Below are 23,435 nucleotides of genomic sequence, written 5' to 3'. Positions count from 1 at the left end.
CGCGAAATGAGCTTCGTAAAAATGGCTGCTTGCAAAAATAATCCACTCTACGTGACCACTATGTAATTCACGAGTTATTTAATCGAGTTTTGTCACGTTTAAACGAGGAGGAGGTTTTGTTTTGTTTTCAAACCTTCCCGCTGATCTGCGCCATTACGTCCGAGGCTGCCTGAAGGAGCCGGAAACAGCGGTCTCCATGGAAACCCCGAGGCACAAACTTTCCTTCAGTTGATGTGAGTTTTGCAGAAACATGAGTGCAGACAGCGACTACAGCAAATACGATTTGGCACGGCTGCAGGCAGAACTTGAGCAGGAGAGGGAAATGAAGTAAGTCTGACATAAATGTATCACTCAGTGTTATGAAGGAGATGAAAAATTATTTTCCACTGCATTAAAATATTCGTGTTGGCTCGTGATTTTAGAGAAATGCTTGAGGAGTCGGTGTCTGATCTGCGGAGCACCATGTGTGAGCTGCAGGAAAGGTTACACAGTGTTGATGGGGAAGGTGAGTAACATTTATTTATCTATTTAAAGAATATAGTTATCCTATATGTCTGTCAAGATGCTGCCCAACAATCCACTGGTTTCCATCAGCCCAGTCACACCTCAGAGTTGTCTGTAATGTGTCCTGTCCCAGATGTGACTGCAGTTTAACAGTTTCCTTTTTTAAAATTCTGTGCCAGGAAATGAGTGGAAGACAAGGTATGAGACACAGATTGAGCTGAATGGACAGTTGAACAGACAGATGTCACTCATTCGTGAGAGACTGGAGGACCTACGAGGAAACCCCATGGGTAAGTCCAACTGCTATTCAATTCAATTTTATTTATAATCACAATTTTCCTCAGATGGCTTTACAGCAACCAACATCCCTCTGTCCTCGGACCCTCACGGTGGATAAGAAAAAAACTCCCCCAAAAGAAAACCTTTATGGGAAAATGGTAGAAACCTCAGGAGGAGCAACAGAGGAGGGATCCCTCTTCCAGGATGGGACAGACGTGCAACATATGTTGTGTGTACAGAACAGATCAGCATATTAAATGTACAGTAATCCATATTACAGAAATTGTGCCAGCTTTTAAATAGGTTCATGCTGGAAGTAGGCTGCATTTGCCATCAGAATCTAAAACTTTAAGTTAAATACCTCAGACTATGACAGTATGGTTTACTCTCTTCACACCAAGAATAGTATTCTCACAATTAGGGCTGCCAAATGTGCAAAAAAAAAGAAATTGCAATTCTGATATACGTCACAATTTTAGTGTGAATGGTCTTTTTTGCATTTCATTTTCACTTAAAAAAAACAAAACAAAACAAAACACAAAAATGATGATGATCTCATTTTTGTTGGGTTCAGTACCAAACAAGCATGTTCCCATACATCTGGAATGTGATTTGTAGGCCAGGACATGTCTGTGGCACCACAATGCTTCATTTTTTCCCCAGCAATATCTTTAAACACCCAAGAAGAACTGGGATGCAACTGTGTTCTCATCCGGAAGAATATCGAAAGCATGCAGATTTTTGTCCCCCAACAAAATGAAGTCTTCCCACACATGTCAGACATTTAAAAAAAATTAAATAAACCAATAAAATAAAAGGTTTCTCTGTTTTCCAAAGAGGGTTCCCATATTGTTATATTCATGCCATGCTTTCATTGTTTGTACCTTGTATCAAACTCAAAGACATAGTTCACATGAAACATACCAGTACAATCAAGTATTAATAGGAGTTCAAATAATTCAGGCAGCTGCAGAGGACCACTACATTTACAACTCACCCGCCACATTTATCACAATACTTAAATCAACATTCTCCATATATTGTAGGAAAGGACTCCAAATGATTTAAAAGAGTGATTGTTTCCCTTTAATAATGTATGTCATCTTTTCCACAGGTAGAGTATTCCTTATCCAATTAAGGAACAATGGTTTACCAGTCTTTTTCCAAGAAAGTGAGATAACTCTTTTTGCAAGTCGTGGACAGAGATTTAAGACAGCAGTATCTGTCTTGGATGCAAGATGTTTGCAGGATGTAAACCTAGAATGAAAAACATTGGGTCCAGTGTTGACTGTGTGCCCCATATATTCTCCAGAGCTTTGGGAAAAAAGGTTCCTCTCTCCTGTCCACATCTAACACACAAGTCAGAGATAGCAGTATTATTGTTGTTGAATTTTTCTAGTGTCACATACGTCCTCATCAACCACTTATGTTGCAGCAATCTGAGCCGAGTATCAACAGTCTGTGTGTGTGCTTCAGCACATGCTGCTTCCCAGTCCTCTGAAGGGAAATCCTCTTTTAGGTCTCCAGACATTCAGTTTTAATATAGAGGACTCAGAGGATCCTTCAACTAAAAGCTTATATAGTTTGGAGATAACACCCTTTTCAAAACAATCATTTCGCATTTCGGTTTCAAAAATAGATAGCAGGGGCATAGACAAACACTGATCTTTAGAAGATCTAATAAAGTTTTTCACCTGTACGTAACTCTTCACATGGCATTAAGGTCCCCTTATCTAACACTAACAAATCCCCTTTCTTAGACTCTTCAAAAAAATGTACTTTTTACAACATTCATACGTAATGAAAATGCTCTCTTGTTTTTCCCAGATCGATTGGCCTCCATCCGAACTTATGATGACATGCCAGTAGTGAGTGCAACATTTTAACTTTTCTTCTTAACTTTATCCTCATCTGTTTTCTTGTTTTGTTGTTATTTAGTAAGTATTTTTCCCCAAGTGCTGATTAACAAATAGAAGACGCAGAGAGCTGGAGGTCTGTTTAAGAGAAAGGCACAAACCAGCAGAGAGAGCCCGAGACACAGACTGAGGGGAGCAGGCAGGCAGGACAGAGAGGATTGTAACGCCAGCTGCTCTCCATCCTCCCGCTGATGCAGGCTGAATCAACCAGAGTTTAATCACAGCACTGTAATCACGGGATTACAAACCATGGGAGAGCAATACACACTAATTACAATGCTTTAATACACACGACTGCACAACACACACTGAAAGGTTGGACAGTGCAGTCTAAATATGTGTGTGTGTCTGTGCGCCTTAAGGCAGAACTAACAGATGCTCATTAGTGTGTCCGACGAGTGACTGTAAGACTGCGTACTGAAGATCTGTAGGCAAACTGTGAGCGTGACAGTAAGATAGACTGAGTGTGTGAGAGGAATATGGAGTATTTTTAATTAGCGCAGTGAGTAAATTTTTGGATGACAGTGTTCTGTGAAAACAAGGAGTACAAGAGCATGACACCGTGCTACAAAGAAAGAAGTTTGAAAATTTTTCTGATACATTCTGTGGTATCTGTCTTAGTACGGCTCCTGACTACTGTAGCTTTATGTCTGAAACATAATTTATTTTTGTCAGATATCACAGCTGATACTTTTAATGACATGCACTTTGAATTAGTGTCCTCTGCTGTGAGGTAATGTCTGTGCTATGAAGATGCTTCACAGTCAGTGATTAGGATGATGAAAATTGACATCATACAGGACGTAAAAACCAGAATTAATGCATTTGCCCACATTCAGTGCACATGTTCACAACCTGTGGTTGTATGTAACGGCGTTAAGTACTCAAGTACAGAACTAAAATATAAATTAAGGTCACTGCATGCTACTTTACACATCTACTCCACTGCATCTCAAAGAGAAATATTGTATTTATTACTCCATTACTTATGTATGACAGCTACAGTTACTTCTCAGATTATAATTTTTAATACTCTTCCTGTCCAGTGAAAACCATGTTTGTTTGGATTTGAGGGTCAGTGTGTAGGATTTAGGGGGATATATTGGCAGAAATGGAATCTAATAAGCATGTTGTCTTCAGTGTATAATCACCTGAAAACAACAATCGCCATGATTTTGTTACGTTAGAATGAGCCATTTATATCAACATAGGGAGCAGGTCTTCATCCAGGATGTCTGCCATGTTGCATTGCCATGTTTCTACATCAGCCCAGAATGGACAAACCAAACACAAGCTCTAGATTCATTTGTGTTTTTGCATCTGCCACCGTCGCAGCCCCTCCACAAAAGCACGAACAGCTTCGGAAAAACATTGATTATCTGCATGAAATGCTTAAAATCACTGGGTCCATTTGCTTTGGAGAGGAAGAGACCTTTGTGGATGACTTTGCTCCCAGTTAAAATCTCCTGAATGTCTGGATCTTAAATTATCAGAGAAAAAAGGTGAGCACACATTAGCAGTTGCTGGGCTATCAGCAAGCAAGAAACTGCTTTATTCAGTGTTTTTGCCAGTTTAAATCAGCGGGTTCATTTGTTAGGGAGAGGAAGAGACCTTTGCTGATAATTCAGCTCCAGGTAAAAACCTCCTAAACAATGAACACTGAAGGAATCCTAACTGGGAGTTCATGCTTCACACATGGGAGAAGTTTCAGCTAATTGCAATCTGTATTCCTCACTGCTAGATGCCAATAAATCCTACACTCTGCTCCTTTAAGTGTTCCATTATATGTTGAGAAAATTCTCCTACTTCTTAAGCTAAATAATCTCTTTAACAACCGACTCGATCAACTGGAAAATGCATCATCATACAGTAAAGCTGGAAAGGTTTTTCTGACACCATGAAAACTTGACTATTTTGGGACACATGGTTCTCACAGGACAGCAACGATACAAACATATGATAATGTTATTCAAATAAACACAAGAAGTTTGTGCTCTAGAGAAAGGATCAGCACTCAGTGAATAACCTCCTACTGTAAGCCCTATGATAAGCTAATATGGCAAGGCTTAACTATACAGACCAGTGAGCAGTGATAACTAACATGTCTTTGGGGTCATCGGGTGGGAACCTCCTTTCACCAGTATTTCATCTAGTTGGTCCCACGACACCTCCAGGAGGCTAGAGAGTGATCTCTGGCGTCCCAGAGACACTCCCCTAATGCCAGGTCTCACTGCTCCCTGCACCAACCCAACAACCTCCTTTACCTTACATTACACATGGCTTTCTCAGCCCAAACAGCACTGCCATCTTCAACAAACCCAGGCTCCATACATGTGAGCTCCAGGTAGCGACAGTGTCGATACTACCTTTCCTAGCACATTCACCATGCTCTATTTCATACATACGTTACATAGCATAACTCCTATATAAGCTAAAGTTAAAGGAGATAGAGAAGATAAACGCACAGGATCAGCAAACACACTCACCTTGCAGCATGGTCTCAAACAAAAGGGATTCAAATAGGCCACTCCCACACTTAAATAACGTTCCTCTTCCTGGATTTTCTCCTGAGAGGACTGATTGGTGGATCTCTCCACCTGATCTCAAGGAGTTATGTACCCTGCTTAGTAGTTCCCCCTGCTGGCCCCCAACTGACATTATTCCTCCTCATCCAAATCCACTGACTAGCTCTGGCTGCTTCATCTGACATTTCCTTCACTGTCTTCCTCAAACTCTGTCCCCACACTCCGAGTTCCCCCAGGAGTGAGACAGGTGACAGGTGATCTTGCTATAAATCCCCTACACCCCACTTCCACTGGACAAATCCTAGTCTTCCATCCTCAATGCTCAGCTTCTGCTCCTAAGTCTGCATATCTAAGCTTTTTTCTTTCATAGGCTTCTTCCACTGAGTCTTCCCAAGGAACTGTCAGCTCAATGAAATAAACTATCCATTGACTCACTGACCACAACACTAAATCAGGCCTCTGCCTGGTACAAACTATTTCCTGGGGAACAACAAGCTTTCCCCCTAAATCTACTTGCATTTCCCAATCACAAGCACCTTCTAGGCGGCCACACCCTTGCCTCCTCACTAACTTATCCCTTCTGTATTTCTCTCCCTCACGGAGAAACTGAATTGCTAAACTCCTATCCTTAACACCTTCTGAATTCACCTGTCTTCATTTCCCTTTGATGCCTGCAGCTAAACATTTCAACACCTGGTTATGTCGCCATGTATATCGGCCTTGTGACAAGCTAACTTTACAGCTTGACAAAATATGCTTTAAGCTTGCGGTACCTGAACACAATGGGCATGATGGGTCCTCATTTACCCACAGTTTTAGGTTCTGGGGGGTTGGTAACACGTCGTATGTAGCCCCTACCAGGAATCTAATACGATTCTCCTCCATACTCCACAGGTCCCTCCAACTAAGCTTCCTCTTCTCTACACTTTCCCAATTCAACCACTGTCCCTGTTTAGCCTGGGCCACTACCTTTGCACTCCTTAATATCTCCTCCTGTCTACGTATCTGTTCCACAACCAGCTTTCTTTTATCTTTGAGACCTGCTTTATTCCATACCGGTTTGCCTGAGCCAAGCCCCAGGCCTCCCCAGCCAAACTGAACATTACCTACAATCTCTGCATGCCTAAGAGCTGCCTCTGCCTCCTGAACTGCCGATCTTGGGTTCCACTTCCTCCCCTTGGTTGGATTTGGAACCACACTCCTAACTACCACGTTCTTACTCCCAAATAACAACAGCTCTGTCCTGACCTTGGTACATTTAAATTCCTCTGTTAAACTAGATACTGGCAGCTGAAGTGTCCCTTTCCCATACAATGCAACACTACTTAGGCACCTGGGAGTGCCCAACCACTTCCTAATATAGGAGCTAACCGACCTTCCAATTCTCTCCACAACGGATATTGCAAATTCATAAATTGACAGTGGCCACATTAACCTAGGATATAGCCCAAATTGCAGACACCACAACTTCAGCTTTCCTGGAAATTCGGATTTATCTATTCTGTCCAATCCTTCTGCCACATCTTTTCTAAATTTCACCACCTGTTCCTCATCATTCAACTCCACATTGTACAACCTACCTAAGCTCTTTACTGACTTTTCCCTAATTGCTGGGATTTCCTCATCATCTATGACAAACTTCCTATCACTTAACTTCCCTCTATGTATTGAGATGCTTCTAGATTTACTAGGCCTGATCTTCATGCTGGCCCACTTGAGCTTCTTATTTACCTTCTCTAGTAGCCTCTTTGTACATGGCATTGTTGTGGTCACCAGTGTCATGTCATCCATGTAAGCCCTAACTGGTGGAAGATGCAACCCGTTCTGCCGTCTCTCCCCACCTACCACCCAGTTAGAAGCCCTGATGATTACTTCCATCGCCATAGTAAATGCTAGTGGAGAAATTATACACCCTGCCATGATGCCTATTTCTAGCCTCTGCCAACCTGTTGTGAAACCTGCTGTACTTAGACACAACCTAATATCCTGAAAATATGGTTTCACTATATAGAATATGACACACTGCTGTATATTAAATAACAAAATTTAATAAATAAATTTATATTAAATAAATGGTGTATGTAAAGGAGGGAAAATTAGCTCAGCTGTAAATATCCATAGCAGTAAAATTCAACACACACATTAAAGGTCCAGTATGTAGGATTTAGTGGCATCTAGTGGTGAGGTTGCAGAACTGAAACTTCTCCTATGTGCCAAGTGTGTAGTAGAGGTACTGTGTCCGATGTGAAATAATCTAAGGTGACAACAAAAATAAAACAAAGATTCTTATTTTCAGGTGATTATCATCTAATGAAAACATAATTATAAATACGCTGATAGATGCTCCTAATTCCTACACACTTGACATTTAATACACCAGTAATATTAATGCAGAAACCCATGTATTGTATATGAAATCAAACACAGAGAGGGACTATTTTACTGCACAATGCAAACTTTTACTTTTGATACTTTTAAATTTTGCAAACATTACTTGCAAACATTTACCTACTGTAAGTGAGGTTTGAATGCAGCACTTTTACTTGTAGCGAAGTATTTTCACAGTGTGGTATTGCTACTTTTACGTAAGAAATCTAAATACTTCATCCACCACTGACTGCAACATTTAACTATTACTACTATATTCATCATTGGGCTGATCCACAGACACCGGCCTGGTGTGATGCATGTATAATGCTGCGTCTTTGAACACACTGCTTACGGTGGTGTTCATTCAAGCTGACTACAGCTGCTTATTTTGGCGGCACATGAACTAGAAATCTCAAAACCCGGATATATTCCAAAGCTCATTGCTCTGCTCTGTGCTAGAAATCTCATGTAGCTGTACCATATCTAAGCTCTAATGTGCTTATTTAGTTATTGAATAATGCATGAACATAATCCATTTTCCTGCTCATGTTTTCTGCATGAAGTATTCTGTTATTGTTTGATCCTAGTAGATAGCACCGTGTAATTCTGGTACAAATTGATTTGTAATTAGACATCAGCAGTTTAACACCTTTTCGAAGCCTCTTTGTTATGAATGTCATTAATTAATGGAAACACTTTGCCGCAGGAAACACTGAGACAGCGTCTGAAGCTCCTGACTGAGGAAAAGTCCGACCTCCAGAGTCAGCTGATGGACTGTCATAACAGAAACGAACAGGAGGGAAAGGTGTGGACTTCAGCTGTGCCACAGCGCAGTTAGAGGGATTTATATTCAGTATTGTTAAAGGATAACTTCGGTATTTTTCAACCTGGGCCCTATTTCCCCATGTGTATGTGTGCGTATGATTCATAGGTACAACTCGTTCTAAAATTGGTTCAGTATTGAGGGAGGCGGATGCAGCCAGCAGCCGCGAAATGAGCTAAAACGGTAACGGGGGCAAATGCGTCCTGTATAAGTCTGCGCATTAAAAGTGCTTTTTTTCACCACTGATCGGTTCAGATCGCCAGTGCTATCTCTGTAAATGGCATACTAAGCGTTTCTCTTAGGGCTGGGCTGTGTGACGTCATCTTGCAAGAGCTTTGCTTGTTGCCGGAAGAAAACCAGAAAAAAAAGAAAAGAAAGTCCAGAGGTCAGGGAAACGCTTAGTATGCTATCTACAGAGATAGCACTGGCGATCAGAACCGGTCAGTGGCGAAAAAAAGCACTTTTAATGCGCAAAATTATATGGGACGCATTTGCCCCCGTTACTGTTTTACTATGAATCATACGCACACATACACATGGGGAAATAGGGCCCAGGTTGAAAAATACTGAAGTTATCCTTTAAGGGGCACAACGTCTCCTGATCCAGTTTTATTATTTCTCAGACAAACAGCTTTAAATCTTTCCAGGTAATAAATATTTCAGAAACAAATTACTGTCATTAGCAGTGGATTGAAAAAGATTTGTCTGATATTTCTGTTTTCCATTCTTTCTTTTTAACCACCATCGATGCAAAATTGAACCCCAACCTTTGTCCCCGTGCTGCTACAACTGGGCTGATATGCTCTTAGTTTGGCGACTTGGTTCTTTGTTTATTGTTCTGCTCAACAAACAGCGAGATATTAGTTGAATAAAGGTTTAACACGCAGCTTGTGCAGCCAGTAATCCATGCTCTAATCTGCTGCTCATTAACACTGAAGACTTCCTGAAATACACTCTAATACAGACAGGCAGCAAACACATAACAAGCTCTGCACCCATGAGCAGACAGATGATTACTGACAGTTAGAACAAGTCCAAGAATGAAAAAATGTGACAATGTGGCCCTCTGTTTCTCTCAATCTTCAGGCATTTCATAAAACCAATGACGAGAGGCGAGCATATCTTTCAGAAATTGCTAAGGTAAGCATTCTCTTTCATCCATATCAAAAGTATGCTCATAACTAGTCAAGCAAGTAGCTCTGAAACCAAACCTATTGACTACTAATTAAATACATGCCACAACAGCCGTCATGGTTAAATGCTACAAAAGGAGAATACTGTGTCGAGAGCAAACTCCAGCTTTTCTCTTTCAGGCCTAGTTATGATTTCTCATTCATCCTCCAGTGCAGCTCTCTCTTGTTACATAATAGTTTAGTCTCTGTTCAACTGCAAAAGTAAGTCAAGGACTTTGTGCCTTATGCTGCAACAAAACTGGTTCCTGCAGGGCTGAAACCAGTGCAGCTGCACAGAAACTACATCTCTCTCTCAACATTTTAGCAACGAATGACTACATATAAAAGGACAGCGTGTGACTGGCTCATGCCTGGCATGAACATAAATGCACACAGACGTGCATACAGCTAAACATAATGTATACATCTGTGCAGCACACTAACTGTCATGTGTTTGCCACTGCTGCAGCTATCCTCCACATTTGAAGCCCAAAGAAGACAGTACTTCACCCAGCCAGAGAGGGCGCCAGAGAGCAAACAGAGGAGGTCAGTGACACACAACACGTACTACATGTAGGTGATGGACAAAGTCAGACTAACTGTGGACAATATGAATGCTACAATATGTTGTATTTTAGTCTAAGTAGAGGCCTAATTTTCAAATGCAGTCCACAGGCAGATCACAATTAAAGACAAGCACAAAATTACATCACTTATACAATATAAACAGGAAACTAAAATGACCAAATTAAAAATAGCATTGGCAGATATAACGCAAACATCACCTAAAAAGTCAGTAAGTACAGAGCAGAGTAATTGCTTTTAAACATTTTTTAAATTCGGCTTTTAAAAATCTAGTTGATGATACTGACTGTCTGAATGCAGAACAACGAAAGGGAACAGTGGTTGTGGAAGATATTATAGGATGCCCTCGGAATGAACAGGCACTACAGAGGAGAAACCAACATATTCAACACATTAGGCACAGTACACACTAAAATCAGTTTATAGACCTGCTTGACTCTTTAACTGTGGTTAAAACATCACACACTCTGAGTAAATATCATCTTTGATTAAATAAACCCTTTGCTAAGTCCCGTACCCGGACATAGACTGGCCAATCATAACGTAGCATCAGGCCAGCTCAGACCAGGGTCCGACAACAACCCAGCTGTGTTCCATTGACTCTAATGCAGTCCCTTCAGATTTCCTTCATTTTCAGGCTGGTTTTGTGGATTTGGAGCTAAATGTTGTGCCTGGGGCACGTCGTGTATTAATGATACTTGTTACCTGGAGAGGTTGGAAAAAGATACATGTTTCTTCCCTGTTCCAAAACCAAAATCAAACCCTGAAAAGCGTAGGGTTAGCTAGCTAGCTACAGGAAGATATAGCCTACTGAATGTATACACATGCTGCTTTTGCTTTTTAATGATTATAACAGTGAAAAAAAGACCGACCTTGCTGTACAGGAACCAGTGAAGGGAAGCAGGGAAACTTTGCTGATATTCAACCAGCTGTGTGTCATCACAGTGTGTGCACAGATTAACGTTGTTAGACCTGCCCCGGAGATCCCTGTCCGTCAGGTGGCAGAGGTCCGGGTGCTGGCAGCAGCACAGGGGCGAAGCCAAACACAGTTCATCTGCACACACTGCGATGCCACACAGCTGGTTCAATATCAGCAAAGTTTCCCTTTATATTCATTGTCTTGTGTGGTGATCAGCAGCGATGTGGTGGTTCACTTTTACACTGTGATCTGTAGCCTATAGTTCGGCTTTAGCTTCTAACTATCTTTGTCTTTTTAACATGTTGTTGCTGCTGAGTCAGTTTGACATCCTGGATATATCCTTCAGTCTGTAGACCCCCTCTGTCTGCTTCTCTCTGGAATCACTCTTTCATTTTTCCAAAAATATGATATTTCTTCAGGGAGTGCAGTTAGTTACAGAGTGGGCTCCATGCTTACTCTGACAGCTTGTTGGACCATCACAAAGGGGCGGGGCTTAGCAAAATGTCAATTGTAGTAAAGTAATAATGCTGTACAAATTAACTCAGAATTAATAAATGAATAAATTCTGAGATGTATCTTCTTCTACTATTATTGTCGCAAGATTTGATTGAGAAATTCAATTTTAGTCTGAACCTCTTTAATAGAAAATATTGTGTATCTGTGACATGTTTCTGCCTAACTAATTTTATTTTCTGATTGCGTAGAGGGAGGCAGACCAGCAGGAAGGCAGAGGCTGATTCCAAGAAAGGAAAAGAAAGAGAAGAAGATGGAGGAGGAGGAGTACATGTGAAAGGAGTTGGTGGTGGTGGTGGGGGAGCAACAGCAGAGAGAAGAGAAGAAAAGAAATCCCAAAGGGGAAGCAGGTTACCTACCCTAAAGTACTACCTGAAACACAATCCCTAACCCAGACCTATCGTTATAGACCTTTAAAAAAAAGAGGTTAAATGTCCTCTGGGTATAATTGTGGTAAAAACTGCCATATACTTTTCTTTTCAATGCCAGAATGTACTTTGTTCACATTTCTGAAAGGCAGATTGTGAGGACACAATGCAGTTCCTGTGTAAGTTATCTATGTGCCACAGTCATACAGTGTTACTCATACAGTGATACCCATTTCATAGTATAAAATATTACATTTATAATCAAGTCTGGCATTATTATTTCCTCACAAATTTCTTTGTTTCAACAAAAAGACTAGCTGTGAGAAGTAGTGTTTCAGAGGGAGGAATGTTACAGGCTCTGAGTGCAGTGAGGTTGTCTCCTAATGTGCCAGAAGCCTGCTGAGTCTGACATTTCTAGTGTCACTGCAATTTTTTTTTTTTCAAAAACACCTCCTACGACTCGTATTACGTAAGCAACACCACATTCGCCACTCTCTCCGAATGTAGTTCATCCACAGAGCACGCAGTCACCCCCGTCCCACCCACTGACCGCCTTTACAAATGTAGGTGTAAGAAAAGTGTAGCCATATGAGATGCAGTAGTGATGAGAAAATTGCTAGAAGCTGTTTTCACTTGTGTTTGTCGAGGAGTGTGGAGGTTGGGTTCTGTTCTTGTCAGCGGGACACTGAATTGGAAAACATTTCATACCAAATACATGCTCTCACAGTCAAAACCAGCATGAATTCATAATTGTGTTTTTTCCCTTGTTCACTGATTAGTTTGTCAGTGCAATGACGTCCTATTAATTAGCTCATAGACTGTGACCAAAAATCAGGTTTTGAGACAAAGAGGTGACTGGAAAAGAACAGTTCATAAAGGTGAATTATGTATCACCTCCCCTGTGGCTGTATGTCCAAGGCTGGCTTGTGCTGACAAGGAAACCGGACAAAGATCAATAAGCATCAGACCAGATGAAATGTCCTTAAGCACAACACCAACCCAATCCTCACAATACATGTTGGCATTGTTACATTTGTAAGTCATTGTGTAGCTGCTATGTCAAATCTTAACATTTCTTTACATTTCAGCAACCCTGTGGTTAACGTGTGGTTATATTTAAGCATAAAACCACTTGATTATGGTTTTAAAAATCATGTTTTGGCCTAAAACATCCATGTTCTGTGGCTGATCACCCGTGGAAGCGCAGCAATGACTCACTAAAAACACCCACCTTTAGTGGCACACATGCTGCTGGAAATGAAGCGACAGCTCACTAAAAAAAACAATCACTGCTGTTGGTTATTGGTCTCACAAAGTGGTCTGCAGCTTAGCAGTTGTTTCACTTAGGTGTCACACCATCCACCACCCCCTCCACTATAAAAAGGTCAGCTTTACGGTAAAGCTTCAATTAATAGCCTGGGCTATTATTTGCTTAAATCACTAAAATCACCAGGCCTATATTTGGGACAGCCATCTATATGGGACAGGCCTTTAATTCCTTTCCCACAAAACTGTTGCTCAGCTAAGATCAGGAAGTACGATTAAATTCTTTATTTAAACCAGTATTAATATGACTTGTTTAAAAATTAGGCTTCAGATAATATATGAGTTATGAATCATTCATTTGATCTAGCTCCGAGAGACAGCGCATCACAGAGAGAGAGAGTTACAGTACTTGGAGATTATGGCACCTGGCATATCGACACAACACCACTTTATCCTGTTAAAACAATACTCACAACTTGATTTGATTTTTATGAAAAACCCTTTTGAGTCATTTGATCTGAGGATGAACGATGAATAACTTACAGGGTAATCAAGAAATGGACATAATTTCAGGCAGCCAACAACCCGATTTTATATATTTGAAGAACTTCTATAAAAAAATGAACTGCTTGGCAACCAGACCAGACGTCTCATCTATAAACATTGAATACGCACCAAATGGGGCTCGAAAGAGGTGTACGCCACTTCCCACGCAAAAGTTGTGATGTATACAAACAGACTTGATGGGAGAAACTTTGACCCATGCTTAAGAACATTTTGGAGATGGGAAATTGGCGACCCAGATGAGGTGGACGCCATTTTTGGCTTTTGTCCATACATACATCTTTAGTATGGATCCTATGCACTGTTTTATATATGAGACCCCAGGCCTCTAATTGAGACAGGTGTTCATTTGTCAGAATGTGTAGCCGCACCAGGCTAGTAAAAAGGACTGGGCGTTTAATTTGGACAAGGTTTTTAATTTCCGTTTTTATGGTATATGCATGCAATTGGAACTATGTCGCTTTAGAAATGTTGATATACGGATGAAACGTAAAAATGTAATGTGTCCGTGGCTCACAAAAATGTACAATGCCAACATTTTCTTGTGGTAATTGGGCTGTTGAGACTGAATGCTCAACCACCTGGAAAATGAATGAATTGGAGTATTATATTCTAAATGAGAAATATGGCTTTTGAAAGCATTTGATAGCAAAAATCCTCCCAAGATGTGTGATATTGTACAGCTCACTTCAATGCTATGACTTAAACAAGTCATCAGATTGTAGTGGAGCTGTATAGAGACACCAACACAGTCCATCATTTTATTTATCCTTCAGTTCATTCAATAAAACAACTCTAAAAAATATCACCAGATGACATCATCAATCCAAACCCAAACACTTTAATTCCCAGCTCCAGGAGACATTTGTTTTTGTTTGCTGTTATTGACTTTACTGTCTAAAATCATCGCAACAGCACAGTATGAGTTCTGTTTTACGGTGTACTTTCCCTTTACAGGTCCACTCGTATCTCTGATATGGTCGGCTGACTCTGTCCACTCGTATCTCTGATATGGTCGGCTGACTCAGTGTACAATCCTAAATGTGCTGCAGTGGCAGGTTGTTTGTCTTAGATTAATGACTTAATTTAACGATAGCCGCTCCATGTTGCCTTATGAAAGAGTGAGCACATTTACAGCACACCACTCTCTACCTCCTTCTCCTCCTGTTCCCCTCTCTGTTTCATGCACAAGCTCATTTTAGCACAACGCACTGCATCGAGCTCATGAATCACACAGACACGGGATAGCCACGTAGATGTCTTCTGCTGACAGGTGAAACACGATGACAAATCACAGCGGTGTCAAAACATCACAAGTGCGTCTGCATATGTGAGAGACTGATGTGAAAGTTTGCGCACGTGCATTCATGTGCATACACGTGAGAGTGTCAGAGTGACAGACTTTCACGGCCATCCCTTTGTTCACACATCGCTGTCCTGTGTTGTGTGAAACTGTAGTATGAAGATGCAGCGGCTAATGAGAGAATGGAAAGAGTATCTTTTACAGTAGCATCTGTCAACAGTCTGAGTCTGTGGGTTTTTAAATTTCTCTCCTGGGCTGTGAAATTAAGACAGATTTAATTTTCGGAATTATTCCAGATGGGATTCGCCACAGTATGAATCAGCAATCCATCTATCCACATCTGAATGAGCTCCAACTTTGTGTTTATCATTCACTTCACAGAAAAGCATTAGCAGAGATGTGCTAAGATGTGCTTTTACCTGTTTTTTAAGTGTCTCTGAAACCTAGGGCAGAACCAGACGTGAACATTAAGGGCTCAGCCCAGACCTTGGGGGCTGGGGTGATTTTTTTTTCATTTACAGAAGCTATATGCACTATTTTTTAAAGTAATTTAAGATAATAGAATGCCTAAAAATCTGCACATCATTTGGAAAATGCATGATAGTTGCAAAGGAAATAATACCAACCTGTAGAGCCAGCATCCTTTGTTTTATCTAACTGTTTTTTAACTGTTTATAAATGTTTTTAAATGTTGAGGCTCTCTTATTTCAACTCCTGCCACCTACATAACGTAGGTAGCATAGGAATTTGGTCTAAACAACATTGCTGATCTTGAAACCTATTTTTGTTATGGTATGCCAGAGCACAGTTCACAAAATGAATGTTTAGCTGGCAAATTTGGGGCTGTGATGGTAACTGCATCACGGTTAATTAACAATAATTTCAGCTTGGCTTGTTATTAGCTGGTAACTAGCTTGGCAAGGCTTTTCAGGTGCCATTCACCAACAATTTCTTTGTTGCAGTCTTCCCCACAAAACAGTACACATGGCCTTCTCATGCGGTCTAACAGCAGCCCCGCGCTTATCTAGACACTTAATTCTGCTGACTATCATCACTCTTTGTCGCCTGCTGTCTTCACCATGGCACCTCGAGAGAGCTTCTCCCCTCCATGCACACAACTAAGCGCATGTCACACCATCACAGGTTACCTACAAGACCACCGCCCTTGGAGGGGAAAAGGGTGAGCTGGTAACATTAGGAAATGTCCTGTGTTTTGCGACCCATCCACCGGCCCAGCCTGCCTCCCTATGGTCTGCTCGGGCTGCTTCCTTGTTTACTCCCATCAGCGCATTGGTCACATGATTGCAGCCTTTCAAAATAAGTAGTTTATGCATGAATTATTGGCTCATGATTACAATATGTAATTACGATATGTGCAAATTTGGGTGCATTACTTTCCATAGGAAAACGTACGAACAGTTTATGAGAACAGCCTGGATAAACAGCAAGAGCATCTATTATTATCAAAAGTACAGGAAGTTGAAGGTATTTTAAAAACCTAAAAGGTTCGGGGCTTTTAAACTTTTAAACTTTCAGGGCTGGGGCCCCTGAAGTCATCCTCCTGCTCCACCACTGTCTAAAACATTTTTCAGAGTCAAATAGTGGCAGTCTACTGAGAGAAAGTCTTGGCACAAAACAAGTAATATCTGTCCTTTTGAATGAGTGACAGCAGATCTTAACACTGTCTGAACCACATTACATGTGCTCACAAAGACCCTTTAATAGCCTTAATCACCAATGTCAACATTCTCCATCTCTTTATGTACAAGGCAATTGAATCTCAGGAAATTGCAGAGTCATCCTACAGGAGCAAAGATGACCTTGCTTGCATGGATGCAATATTCCCAAGTCTATATTATTCTGATTTTATTCTGGCCAGTCAGTTAGTCAGGTACAGCGCTGATACAAATGTGGATGCAAATAAACAGTTATATATTGTTCAACTGAGTTTTGGAAAGTTGCAAGCATATATCAAACAGAGTTCCACTTAAGACTGAATCTGGTCCACATGTATTTATTCACAGCAATGCTAAAATTCATCCCATTTTTATGTCTCCCTCTTGTTATTTGAATCCATGTGGACACTGACAAATATCCGATTTGACTTGCAAATTCTCAGGCATTAAGAATGGAAATGAGACCACAGGCCAGCTAAGTCCTTCACTGTGTCCTCCATCTTCCTTGGTATAAAGACACTTTCTCTCACGTGTGCTCTGTTTCCCCAGGATTCATTTAGACAGGAACACCTTGCCAGCCCTCAGTTTGTGACGCACACTAGGTCTTTGTGTGTGCATCTCCCCAAAATAGAAGTCTGTGTGGAGGAAAATCTTATTTTTTCTTGTTGTCACTGTCTCATATTCTGATGCATTCATGTGCATATATACAAACAAGCAGGTCTGCGCACGGGAGCAGTCATAAAAGATGCAGTCACATGCTTTATTTGACCATTAAAATGTCAGATATACTCATGTCAGTTAAGGATTCGCGGGACAGGATGGTATTATGATGTGCGACCTTTTAAATCAAGCATAAAACAAATGTTACAATCATTATATAAATGTAAATAAAGTAAAACATTTCACATAATAAGGCTGTGACATGTTCAACATGTAAAACAATGTCTCATCTGTTAAACCCTCATAAATACAATGATAGCAGGACAGTATTTTAAGAGATTGGGCTTTAACTTCGACATCACACACACACACACACACACACACACACACATAAATCATCAGGGAGTGGTGATGGAGCGGAATTGGGTGTTCCCTAGAGGCCAGGATGTAGGTCACTGGTCTTTATCTCTTCCATTGCTTGCGGATACTATTTCCTGCCATCACATGCAAACAAACTTAAGAGCTTTTATTGGAAAAACACTTATGATGATGAGACAGCCGCGTCCTCTCTGGCTCTCATCTTTCTTCCTGCATGTCACTTTATGGAGTCCTGTGTAACTCAAGGCAGGATGTTGAAATTATTTAGACATGTAATCCCTATGGAGTCTTCATACCTGAGATATATAAGTGGGATTGGGGTACAAATCAGACTTGTCACACTGCATTTGGATCAGCATAGTTTGAATCTTATGTAACACTTTATTTGGATAGTCCGCCTACAGATTATAGTAAAATTTCAGCAGCGAGTTGGTTGAGATTCAACAATTCAATTCTTCTTCAGTTCTTTACTGTCTAATGTCTGTAGATGAATATCATGAACATACCTTCATATTCTCTAATTAATTTTGTTTTTAAATTTAACCTATACAGCATGGGTTGAGTGTATAGTTCATGTACAACAAAGTTATTCTGAGAGTATGTGCTGAACTGTCACATAAAGAACATCTACAGACAAAGTGAGACTGTTGAGTAGCTGAATCTCGACCAATAAGATGTTGAAATGTTAATGTATAAACTATCTGTAGGTGGACTATCCAAACAAAGTGACACCAAATCTTATATTTGAGGTTTTAGCTGCCCTGAGACCTGAATGCACCTGCATGAGTGTGTTACATAACATCTCTTGTGCAAATATTCTAATGACTTAATGCCGCTCTGTGCTTCTAATGAGATGTGATTAGCCTTTACACGCCAAAATAAAGCCTGCATTGCTTGTTTCACTTTCACAAACCTGTCCAGTGAGGCGTTTATGTGAGATGAAATGAAAAGTAATAGGCTACCTAGATCAATTAAGGTCTGACTGGTGAGTCTGGGAACTATTATGACCAGTTAATGTTCCAGAAATGTAGTTTTTGCCACTAAAAGGTTCACAAATGAAAGAAAAAAAATTATTTTGCTTTTTGCTCTTCTTAATTGAGCACCAAAGTGATGTGGCTTTTAAGTAAAAGCTCTTAATTTGCCATAACAGAGGGAAGATCGACCCCCCCAGCCGACGCGTGTCTTCAGGGGCTGGGGGTGGTGGTAGTGTGCAGGACCAGCAGCAGCAGCATCCCCAGCACGAGTGGGAAGCGTGGGTTTGCATCTAAATGAGGGGTGGGGAGGGGGGGCGCTGAATGAAAATCACGACAGAGTGACGTGGAGGAGGAGAGAGGAGGTGGGTGAAAGGAGAGGAATGGGAGGGGAAGCAGCTGCTGCCTAGTTCATTCCCAGTCCAGCCTCTGCTTCTCGCTCACCACGCACACACATACACACATACTGGTGTTTAGTGGTGGTGGTGGTGTTGATGGTGGTGGTGGTGGGGCACTTCAACCGGACAACAAAGGGACGCACAGAGGAGCGCACTGCAGCCGGGATAGGATCACACGGTACCAGCATCCAGTGTCAGCGACCAGCTCTCTGAACTCCTTATTTCATCTGTACTGGGAAATAAACCATCAGTCATACTGGAGGTGACCGTCACAGAGGCGTTAATTGCTCACGTAGGTAAGCAACGTCATGTTTGTCAACTGATATGAAGTGAGTAACTCTTTCATATGTGCAGCATTGTCTTAAACACTTCTATTAACCTTTTACGCATTTTGATCTCCAACCTATAAAGTGAAATATGTATGTTAGTGGCTGTTGAGGGGTCGCAGTTGTATGTAAGGCAGCTCCCGGTGGAGGCTGCTGATGGTCCGGTTGTGCGCGGAGCTTGTGAATATTTATAAAGAGGAAAATTAATAGACTATTATTGATTCGTGACTGCGCTCTCCCTCCATCCATCTGCGCCTCAGAGCAACTCAGGCGCACTCTGACAGACAGTCGTCATGAGGCATGTTGTCCGCTGCTCGGCTTAACAGCACTTAATCTTTAGTCATTAGGGAGTTATTTTCAGACAGAGCACCAGCACCGGACACCGGCTGGCTACTTTACCGGCCGTCCAAACCTCTCCTCGGTTCCCTCGCGCCGCTTGTTTTTGTTTACTTGAGAAAACTTTTCACCGCAGCCTTATTATTATTGTTGTCCCCCTCCTCCTGTTTTTCGTCCCCCAGACAGTACGGCCGTACTTGTGAGCCTCGGCAGCGAGATGGAGATGGAGCATTTCGACGAGCGGGACAAAGGTCAGAGGAACAGCCGGTCCAGTGCGAGGATGAACGGGGTGCCGAGTCCCACGCACAGCGCCCACTGCAGCCTGTACCGGACCCGGACCCTGAAGACTCTGACCGCGGAGAAGAGAGCCAAGAAGGTCCGCTTCTACCGCAACGGAGACCGGTACTTCAACGGGATAGTGTACGCCATCTCCACAGACAGGTTCCGGACCTTTGATGCCCTGCTGGCGGACCTGACCCGCTCCCTGTCCGACAACGTCAACCTGCCGCAGGGCGTCCGGACCATCTACACCCTGGATGGCAGCAAGAAGATAACCACCATCGATCAGCTGGTAGAAGGTGGGTATGGGTAGCCTACACAGCATTACAGCCTGGGGGAAGACATTTGCAGGTTTGTGTCCTCTCATGCACCTGGACCAGGGCCGGTGCTGACTATTTGGGGACCCTGCCCCCCCTTCCCCCAAGAGAGTAACCTAAAATAGTTGGGGGTGCTTCTTTACTAAAATACCCAGTAGAGATATAGTCATTATCATAATCAAACTTGAGTATACAATCAAAGTATATATTTATCTGCAGAACCAACAATGAAACAGGCAAAAACAAACAAACACACAAACAAACAAACAAAGAAACAACCTAAAAAATTATTAGGATTGCTTCTTTACTAAAATAAACGAAAGAAATATATTTATTATTGTAATCAAACTTGAGTATACAATCAAAGTAGACATTAATCTGCAGAACCAACAATGAAACAGGCAAAAACAAACAAACAAACACACAAACAAACAAACAAACAACCTAAGAAATTGTTGTGACTGCTTTTTTTTACTAAAATAAACCAAAGAAATATATTCATTATCATAATTAAACTTAAGCGCACAATCAATATATATATATATTAATCTGCAGAACCAACTATAAAACAGGCAAAAGACAAACAAACAAACAACCTAAAAAAATCATAAAATCATTGAGAGTCCTTCTTTACTAAAATAAACTGAAGAAATATATACATTATCCCAATCAAACTTAGGTGTGCAATCAAAGTATATATTAATCTGCAAAACCAACCATAAAACAGACAATAAAAACAAACAAACAAACAAAAAGAAAAAAAACCAAACAAACAAACCCCCTAAAAAATTGTTGGGACTGCTTCTTTACTAAAATAAACCAAAGAAATATATTCATTGTCATACTCAAACTCAAGTATACTATCAAAGTACATATGAATCTGCAGAACCAACAATAAAGCAGTCATAAAAAATCCCCACACACAGATAGTCCTGGACTCATAACCTTATCAGCATCCTTAATAATGCCTGCCTGTACGTCTCTTCCTGTCCCTTAAAGAGCAAACACTGCCTGACCTGTCAGCTGCCATGTGCTGTGATCTTTACCTGCTCTTCTCTTTGTTGCATAAAGTAACAAACCTATTTAAAATGTGAAGTGAACCATTATTTACAGCCAGGTTTAAATTGAGATAATATTTTATGGGCACAGCTTCATAAAACTGGCTAAGCACACTGCAGATTATTATTATGAGGATTATATTGCTCATTTCATGGCCATATGGTGATACAGACATATGTTTCGGCTCAGATTAGCTCTCTCTTGATCTGTTTTACTATCTAAGAAGACGCATGGGAAGAGCTACTGGATGTTGTCTTTGGTTCATATAGGGTATCACAATATAGGCCTATATGTAGCCTATGATAAGTATGGAGGAAAGCTGTATATTTTTATGATTTAATCTCTGTATTGATGTATTGTGCTGCCTGCTGCTAATATAGGCTGATAGAGATGTTGCATAGGGCAAAGTGCTATGCTACTGTATCTGAGTCCTTCCTGTCTTAACCTTTCTTCTGTACTCAGTCATATTCTTCACCATTTTTGCTGTCTCGATAAAGATTTTTGAAGCTCATCACATTTCTTTCCATGTTTCTGTAAGTAGGCCTAATCTCACTTTGCTTTCTCCCCAACAGGTGACAGCTACGTATGCAGCTCCATCGAAGCTTACAAAAAGTTGGATTACACAAAAAACGTGAACCCCAACTGGTCGGTGAATGTCAAGGCCTCAGCTGCGTCCTCTCGTGGGCCTCCCTCCCTGGGCAGCGCCAAGGCCAGTGCCCCCGAGAGCCGCGAAACCAAGGACTTCATACGTCCGAAGCTTGTGACGGTGGTGCGGAGTGGAGTGAAGCCCCGCAAAGCTGTGAGGATCCTGCTGAACAAGAAGACGGCCCATTCCTACGAACAAGTCCTGACCGACATCACCGATGCCATCAAGCTCGACTCGGGGGTGGTGAAGAAGATCTACACGCTGGAGGGCAAACTGGTGAGAAATCTTTGGTCAAAGCATTGTTAGAGTTGTGGAGGGTAACGCTAATACTTTTTGTTGTATCATGTCTCTGGCTGGTATTGCTGATTGTTCACCTTCAAGGTAGCAATGTTTCTAAGTGTCTCTAAAGCTTCCTGTCTGAATGAGGTCTCTGGTGATACAGTCAGTGGGAGCTGATGTTTTGTTGCAAGTGTCACACATGATGAGTGGTTCCATTGAGGGAAACAGGCCGACACTGAGATAAGAGAGGGTTTTTGGATCGCTGTTTTGGATATGGTTACATGTGACTAACAGCCATTCTTCTTTCACGAGGGTGGTGGTGTCGCTTGAAGAGGGGAAGTAGAGATCAACAGGCTGATAGGAGAATCAAAATGGCTAAATATTTCATGACCGTGCTTCATGAGGCATTTATGAATGAAGACATGTTTGTGTCCCTGTTCACAGCCCGAGCTGTGGCGAAAACCACTGACACAGAGATCGAAAAGGGGTTGAGAGAAGGTAGAGATGAAAGAAATCTATGAATGGAGTCTGGGTTCTCACCCACGCTACGGTGATGTGTGCCAGAGCTTTGCCTCCGAACATAGAGATAAATCAGAGTCATGGCCCCTTGAAGGTCCACCCACCTATTCTGCTCCCTCTCTCAGCTGTGGAGGGAGACGCTATAAAAAGAACAACACACTACTGTACACGCACATACGTATGCACAAATCCATATTCTCCACTACAGCACTAAAATGGATGTGGAAATGGCTTTGAACTTGGCCTGCGCTGCAGTTGAATGAGGTCAAACACACTCTCTGTGCTGGCACATGTCCATGTTTGTGTGTATTTGTCAAAGAGGGGAAGACACGGAGAGGAAGGCGGCGTCTCTGCCAGCATGTCAGGGTTTCAGGTTATATTTGTGACATGCTGTAGCTCTCTCGTCTCTTCCTGTTTGCCTTCATGTCACCTCTTCATCTCTCATGCCATCCCCCATCATCATTCTTCTATCGGTCTGTCTGTC

General features: G+C 41.5%; 2 protein-coding genes across 4 annotated transcripts in view; both read left to right on the top strand.

The window, feature by feature from the left end:
- Positions 1-51: 51 nt before the first annotated feature.
- Positions 52-12,681, top strand: ccdc169 (coiled-coil domain containing 169). The gene is made up of 8 exons (XM_049591223.1): positions 52-327; positions 423-505; positions 684-794; positions 2,611-2,651; positions 8,301-8,399; positions 9,504-9,557; positions 10,059-10,135; positions 11,798-12,681. The coding sequence occupies exons 1-8, from the start codon at positions 251-253 to the stop codon at positions 11,994-11,996; spliced, it is 741 nt and encodes a 246-aa protein (XP_049447180.1). The 5' UTR covers positions 52-250; the 3' UTR covers positions 11,997-12,681.
- Positions 12,682-19,169: 6,488 nt separating this feature from the next.
- dclk1a (doublecortin-like kinase 1a) overlaps positions 19,170-23,435 on the top strand; it is a 68,287-nt gene continuing 64,021 nt past the window's right edge. The window contains exons 1-3 of one of the 3 annotated variants that reach the window (XM_049591217.1): positions 19,170-19,486; positions 20,035-20,430; positions 22,080-22,429. In XM_049591217.1, coding sequence (XP_049447174.1) covers positions 20,070-20,430; positions 22,080-22,429 — 711 coding nt within the window. In that variant the 5' untranslated portion in view covers positions 19,170-19,486; positions 20,035-20,069. The remainder of the gene's footprint in view (positions 19,487-20,034; positions 20,431-22,079; positions 22,430-23,435) is intronic. The other 2 variants (XM_049591218.1, XM_049591215.1) reach the window with 2 other exon arrangements.

The sequence above is a fragment of the Epinephelus fuscoguttatus genome, linkage group LG12 (assembly GCF_011397635.1).
Source record: "Epinephelus fuscoguttatus linkage group LG12, E.fuscoguttatus.final_Chr_v1".
NCBI lineage: Eukaryota > Metazoa > Chordata > Actinopteri > Perciformes > Serranidae > Epinephelus > Epinephelus fuscoguttatus.
Note: the sequence above shows the minus strand (reverse complement) of the source record. Positions and strands in the feature narration are given on the sequence as shown.